The sequence below is a fragment of the Stigmatopora nigra genome, chromosome 3, assembly GCF_051989575.1.
Source record: "Stigmatopora nigra isolate UIUO_SnigA chromosome 3, RoL_Snig_1.1, whole genome shotgun sequence".
NCBI classification, from domain to species: domain Eukaryota; kingdom Metazoa; phylum Chordata; class Actinopteri; order Syngnathiformes; family Syngnathidae; genus Stigmatopora; species Stigmatopora nigra.
In genome coordinates, this window is record NC_135510.1 from 9258982 (window position 1) to 9266348 (window position 7367).

Sequence of the window (7367 nt, forward strand, 5' to 3'; positions counted from 1 at the left end):
GCACACTAAAGGAGTGCCTGTATGTTGTCTGCCTCAATTTTGACCTTCAACTCTCTAGTTTTTTCCAAGTTTGTTTGTTTTTTTTCACAGTAACTCAGAACAGTTAAATGCTCAGCTGAGCAAAAGCAAGTAATTCTGCCCTTTTAGCAGCAAACTGTAAAATCAGAATGGTAAAACATCATGTGCTGTCACTGAGAATTGAAAAAAAAATAAAAGTATGGTGTTTTGTTTGGGGGAAAATAGATTTTAATGTCTATATTTGATATCTCGCCGTTTTCTAGATCTTGGATGAGGTCGAGCGACGGCGAGGTGAATCAGCAGCGCTGGTCTATCCCTTCATGAGGAGTCTGATGGAGTCGCCCTTTCCTGCACCCGGAAAGCTCATCAAAGTCAAGACATTTCTGCCTGGTGCAGGAAATGAGGTCACTGCCAATACTATATTTTCTTAGTTAGCAATTGTGATTTAAAGGAAATGTTGTAAAAGCCTTTTATAATCTCTTGTGTGATGTGAACCGGATCAGCTAACTTGTTTGTTAACTCTATGGTCGTTCAGGTCATCGAGCTGAGGCGACCCACTGATTCCAGACTGGAGCACGTGGACTTTGATAGTCTGTTTGGGTGCCTTGGCGTTCGCCAGGTTATTCGGGTCTTCGCCTCGTTGCTGCTGGAGCGCAGGGTCATCTTTGTGGCTGATAAACTCAGGTGAGAATCGTTATTGTAGTTTACAAACACACAAAAAAACACATCCAAGAAAATACCCCTAAAAGCCGAGGAATCCTCATTTTAATATGACAGACTTACATAGTGATATGTTACACAAGAGCATTAGGAAAATAAGTATTTATTAGTAATTAATATTGTGTTTTAAGGTGGTAATGGGCTGATTTTGGTGATCAAATTAGCATCGCTTTTGAAGTTTTTTTGTTTTGTGTTTTCACCCATAATACATTTAGTTAAAGAAATCTGTAAAAAAAAAGACTTAGTTTCTCTCTCGATAGATCTTCTCGTCTTCTTGGTAGTTGACGTAGGAAGTGTAAATGGATTTGAATGGCACTTGATTGTGTGTAAAGTCAATTGGACTTTTTGGGTTTCCCCATATTGTGTTCCAAAAACAAACAGTAGCAGACCACTTTGGTGATACATTGGCCATGGAAAAAGCCATTATACTGATGTGGAAATCAGTACGAATGGGTATGTGCCAAGTGCGTCATTATGACATGACCACAGCATTCAAACTCACAATCAAGTACCATTCAAATCCATTTAAACTTCCTACGTCAACCTCCAAAAACCAGGAAGAAGACTGCCAACTAACAAATAGATGGCCAAAGATAAATATGGCAACCGTATTCTCTCAGTTTAGCACAATGAGTCACCAGAGACCCGTTTTGTCGCCGGCGTTTTCATAACGCCAGGGGCAAGGGCGGCGCGGGATGAGATGTGAGTCTCCTTGCGAAAGAGGCCAGTTTAAACAAACATCGATGAGGGCAGTGACTGCGCATAGAACGGAATGCACTTCCTGTGTGCTGCTTCGCCGTCACCGTTTGTCTTCTGATGGCGTGCCAGTGTCCCCCATACACAAGTATTGACAAAACATCACAAAGTCAAACGGCCCTTATCCAATGAGATAACATCTTATGTCTCCCAATGTGTTTCGGACAATTACTGACTGTCTCTTAATTGTGAAATCTACGATCTTAACGTTATAGTCAGTTGAATTTCCCAAGAATATGCTCATATCCTTTTTGGATTACATCCATACTTACATAATACCTACCTAAAATAGCTCCTTATTATCCATCTTTTCCTTAGACATGTACATCCAAAAAATCAAAAGCTGTTTGACAATAGTTCTTTGTTTTGTAGCAATGCTGTCAGTCAGCATGTAACAATTGTGCTGGAGTTTCACACACTTTCCAGGATATTTTAAACCTGACTTCCTTTGAGGGCAATTTAATTTCAACAAAACATTTGTTCTTACAAGTTGAATGTATAATCGGATGACGTCACCATCATCCTACGGCACCTTTGACTCGCTAAACTCAATCAGCATGCCGATGCTCCTTGCTTATTGTTGGGCGTTACATAAGCTAACTCCAGGGGTTTTATGGTTTTTAGAATGCTGACTAACCCTGAAATATGCCGTGTTTGAACCCCCTGACATTACAATGTGCACATGTGCAATACTCACATTGCACGAGTTGCGATAATTAGAGGTCATTGTTCGAGTGTTCTGTGCTTTTACTGAGCGCTCTATCTGTCTGCGGACACATTTTTAAGGCTGCCCTGCGTTCAATAAACAAGTGGTGGCAGTGGCTCGGTAAGTGATCGATTGATCTTGGACACTTCAAACGTGTGCCACAATTATATGCTTCAATTCAGGTGGTAATTGAACGGTCTCAGCTGCCCACCTCACAACTCAGTGTCGAGGACCATGCCAAGCTGCATTATGACTGGGTTGCGCTGTCAGCGATCATTTGATCTCAGAAAAATTGGGTTGGACGTCTAGCGCCGTCCATGGTAACCAGTGAACTAACCTTTTAAAAGGGATCAGTGACATAATGGCTGACCAAAGGAAACCATAGCTACAATGCATGGCATGCTCAGCTGTTGAACTTAAGCAGTTAAAATATGGTTATTAGTAAATCAAAGACAGTAGCGAAACAAAACAGCAAAATCAAGGTTAGCTGGAATGTCTCTAAGCCTTTTCTTGGCAAAGAGTGCCAGTGCATTAACGCAGACGGCAAGGAGGGGAAATATGATGAAGGGAAACGAGAGGAGGAAGAGCAAAAAAGGAGGAGGGTGGAGAGGTAAAATAAACAATGACTTTCTCATGGCCATGTTGAACTCATCAAGGATTGGACTTCTTGGGTTTCCCCATATTGTGTGGCAATAATAAAAAACACAGTAGCAGACCACTTTGGTGATACTGAGTGGATATGGTCCTTTTCATGTGGAGTGTAATCACTGGTGTAGGGCTGTTTCAGGGAATAGTTGTTGTCCAAAGAGGAGGGAGGTGAACCAGCTGAATAACTCAGTAGCTCTCATCACAATTCACGCCCCCACACTGAGCAATCTTTGCATATTCATTACACACCTTTAGAGAGCCTCCATCATTCCCTTCTTGTTTTCACATGGGTGTACACTGGAAAGGATATTGAAAACAAATAATATATTTATCTGTTTTAGGAACTTGACATCAAATCGATTGCACAACTGAAATGTGATCATTTACTGTGAGAAAGGAACTTTTGTTTTATTGTTGATGACAGTGCGGAAAATAAAAAAAATCTCAGTAAAAGTGTCTCATCTCAAGTGGGGTATGTTTGCATACCATGTTTGATCCAGGATTTTGTTCTTAAGCCATACTGATTTGTTGGTGCTCTACTATGTGCCTGCTTGTGTGTGAATGATCGAGCCCGTAGTTTACTTTCACTCTCTTGTGAAACACAGGCTGAACGTTATGTAGAGGACTAGCGGACGAAGGGGGAGGGAATGGCGCGTGGGGGAGGTGGGGGGGGGGGGGGTCAAATACTGTCAACAAGTGACTGATCGTGAGAAAGACATACTGCTATTTGGGATCTGGATGTTATACCACAGCTGTCAAAGGGGAAAAATGCTGCATTTTTTGGGGGCTATTTGCGTCAACAGAGCTCCGATATAACTGATGCAGCATCTTTCCGACTCAATAATTCATCAAGCTTACTCTTTAGCCATGTTTTTGAGGTGGATACAAACATATAAACCACTAAATGGATCAAGTAGGTTGCAGTATTTGCTGTGTGCGTGTTAGAACAAAATGTTTTCTTTTGGGATCTACAATGTGGTGATGAAATGGCCTGTTTTTTCCCTCCCCATCAGTACCCTGTCCAGCTGCATGCACGCCGTGGTCGCACTCCTCTACCCTTTCTCCTGGCAACACACTTTCATCCCTGTGCTTCCCGGGTCCATGCTGGACATTGTCTGCTGTCCTACGCCATTCCTGGTGGGGCTGCTGTCCAGTTCCTTGCCAAAGCTCAAAGACTTGCCTGTAGAAGAAGTAAGTTCAATGAATTTGACAGTGACATCCTTGAAACCATTGCAGGAACACTTATTTATTATGGCAATTGCACTACATTTGGAATTTCCCGACAATTACAAAATGCCTTTCAGAACGTAAAGTCCCATTTGTACCTGGTCCAATATTTGTCAACTGGCATTAAAACTCTTGACATTACGTTGTGATCTAAAATCTGCATAGTGGGAGTAAGATGAAAATTGACTCCAAATTTAATTTTATGTGATGTTAAAGTGACTCAGGGAAGTAAAATATTCTTCTCAACATATTTCAACTACACATCTACAAACAGGTGGTGTGTGTTAACGTGTTGACTGCCACTAACTGACAGTGTAGGTTTGTCTGTTAATGTCAGCAACATCTGGTAAACATCCACATGACAACTGAGATTTGAAAAGAAAGTTATTTGAATACACTGAGGGGAGGCTGTTTTTAAAAAAAAAAATTTACCTGACTGTTTTCCTCTCGTCAGGCACTAATGGTGGACCTCGGAACTGACCGTTTCATCAGACAGGTTTGTCTTTTCATGCATTTAAAAGAAAGACTTTAACAAGGCTTTAAAACACATTGAAAGTCATCCTTTAAAATGCTGTTTATCTCCAGTGATTGTGGTGTTTGTCTTTTTATACTTTTGTTTATAGATGGATGACGAGGCCTCGCTGTTGCCGCGGAAACTTCAAGCGGCTCTGGAACAAGCGCTGGAACAGAGGAATGACATCATCAATCAAGACTCAGACAGCGAGTCGGATGAAGGTAAATACGTGACAAAACATCTAACTGTGAAAACCCTGACTGATGCAATCTATGATAAGTACAACACCTACACGATGACAGCATGTAGAGAATAAGTAAATAACACCGCAAAAGAACACTGTACCCTCTGGAGAAGAAAATTTTGACCATCTCTGGGGTCATGAGAGCTATATAAAATACTTGGGGGTCTGAAGTATGCACTGTCCTTTAATTAAAAGTACTTGTTCATGAATTTCAGTGAAAAGTGAGTTTACAAGCAGTATCCCTGAGTTTGCACTCTGCTGTCAAGAGCAGCGTGTACATTTTATTGCTCAGTTGAGCCAAACTTCTGTTTTTCCTTAAAAGATTCAACTCGCGAGCTACTAAAAGACTCATTTGTTCCTTTCAACGTGTCAATACAGTTATTTTCCCCTTTTGTGTGTTTGCAGAGTACAACTGTTTAAACAGTTTGGTGTCAGAGGCCTTTATTCGCTTCTTCTTAGAGACCATCGGCCACTATTCACTGTTCATCACCCAAAACGAACGTGGCGAGCGCCTCTTTCAAAGGGAAGCTTTCCGCAAGTCAGTGGCCTCCAAAAGTATTCGACGCTTCCTGGGAGTTTTTATGGAGTCGCAGATGTTTGCCGGCTTCGTTCAAGATCGAGAGCTGAGGAAAACTCGTGCCAAAGGTAACCAACACTTGTCTCACATGTTTTAGCTCTTATTCTATATCCTTGCTATCCAGTTTCCTAAGATCCATGCTCTTGGCCTTCATTAATAGGGCACTCATTTAACTCAATGGTACGAGATTATTGTGTACATGTATGCATATATATTTTTCATATTAAATACTAAAATATTCTCATAATATTTTTAAAATAATAATGCGATTAAAACTGACATCTGGCATCAACATATGTGGGTGGATATCACATTTTTGGTCATGTATATGAAATGTATTTGTGTCATGTAGAGGACATGACCCAAAATGTGATGTCCACCTATATGGATGCCCAATTTTTACGAGAGTATTTTTTTAATGACTAAAAATTATTACTTGACCTATAAAGGGTTAGGCTCCATGTACCAGCATATTCCTGGTCCTCACAATTAAATCAAAACCACCATTACAGACAGTTGCAATATGTAGATACTTTAATATTGTCAACAAATATACTTGCGAGACTCATTTTGCCTGTGCAGCCCAATCACACTCAGATAATGTGACCTCATTTGTGCTCGGGGTTTTTCCTGCACATGCACTGACCTCTAGTGGTTTTTCCGACAACTTTGACAGGTCTATTTGAGCAGAGGGTGGACCAGTATCTAGAGGAGTTGCCCGACACTGAGCAGAGTGGCGTCAACAAGTTCCTCAAAGGCCTTGGTGAGCTGTCTGAAAAGCTTTTCCAAACAATAACCTTAAAGTCGTGTCAAATAACAATCAAAAATTAAAACAAATGTGTGCACTTTTTCAGGAAACAAAATGAAGTTTCTACACAAGAAGAACTGAGGCAATTTTTTTCCTCCTGATTTCAAGCCTGATGTCCTGTCTTGATCTTCGTTATTTTGTGTAAATATTTCACTGTCAGCTGGTCTTGATGTTGGTCAGCGTATGAACTTACAGCCAAGGCAGGATGGTACACAGCAGGTGGGCCGCTCAAAAACCACTGATGTTCTTGTGAAGATTGAGTGAGACATGACAAAGGCATAAAATGTACAGTTTCTATACTTCCATGCCTCAACCGTCCAAGAGTTGGAATCTATTCTAAAGTGTACATGAATCAAGATGGTGAACTGTAAACACATTTTGCAATCTTTCAATAAATACAGATTAAAAAAAAGTCATGCATCTTCTACAGGTTTCAGCTCAATTTCAAGAGATAATTCACGTGTACCAAAGAGGGGCAAGTTAGACTCAGCATCCATTAAGGACATTGGAGAGCTCCCTCCCGTAAGGCTGGTGAATCTAACAACAGCTACATTAACCTAATTATGTCTCCTCTCGTCACTGTTGGCTGTCCCTGCTATGCTCCCATTATTTCCCCGTTGAATCGAGTTGACATGTTTCTTGTTCTGCGCTTTCTCTGCAATTAACTCTTAGCACAAGTACCGTGAAAATCATTGTGTGCAACTACCGTGGAATTGTCATTAAATTAGGGGTCTACGTCACCATTTAGCAAACGTCCAAAGAGGTACCCACTCTTAATTTTTCTGGTTTGATCAAAACTGTGGAAGGTCATTAGTTTTATTGGCTTCAGTGTATGATACAATTTGGATTGGAAAAATAAATGCAAACAATGAAAGATTTTGGGAATTGCTTGTGAATAAAAATAACTTAACAATAGAAATGACAAAATTCTTGTTATTTATATTATTATTATTATTATTATTATTATTATAATTATTTTGATCATCATTATTATTATGATTACTATTATTATTATATTTATTGTCTTTCAGGTTCAAGTTAAGGGTGCCATAAGTCACGAAAATAATAGGCTTTGACATCAGTCATCAGTATTTGACGCGCAGAAATGCCAATGATGGGCAAGACGTCAAGTTATCCACGAGAACTGCT

The 7367-nt window shown here is 40.3% G+C and overlaps 1 protein-coding gene across 2 annotated transcripts in view; it reads left to right on the top strand.

Moving 5' to 3' along the window:
- Window positions 1-7046, top strand: part of dennd2b (DENN domain containing 2B) — a 28012-nt gene extending 20966 nt beyond the window's left edge. The window contains exons 13-20 of one of the 2 annotated variants that reach the window (XM_077713582.1): window positions 282-422; window positions 554-702; window positions 3862-4039; window positions 4530-4571; window positions 4699-4810; window positions 5239-5478; window positions 6087-6173; window positions 6265-7046. In XM_077713582.1, the coding sequence (XP_077569708.1) occupies window positions 282-422; window positions 554-702; window positions 3862-4039; window positions 4530-4571; window positions 4699-4810; window positions 5239-5478; window positions 6087-6173; window positions 6265-6299 (984 nt within the window). In that variant the 3' untranslated portion in view covers window positions 6300-7046. The remainder of the gene's footprint in view (window positions 1-281; window positions 423-553; window positions 703-3861; window positions 4040-4529; window positions 4572-4698; window positions 4811-5238; window positions 5479-6086; window positions 6174-6264) is intronic. The other variant, XM_077713581.1, reaches the window with a different exon arrangement.
- The last annotated feature ends 321 nt before the right edge of the window (window positions 7047-7367 follow it).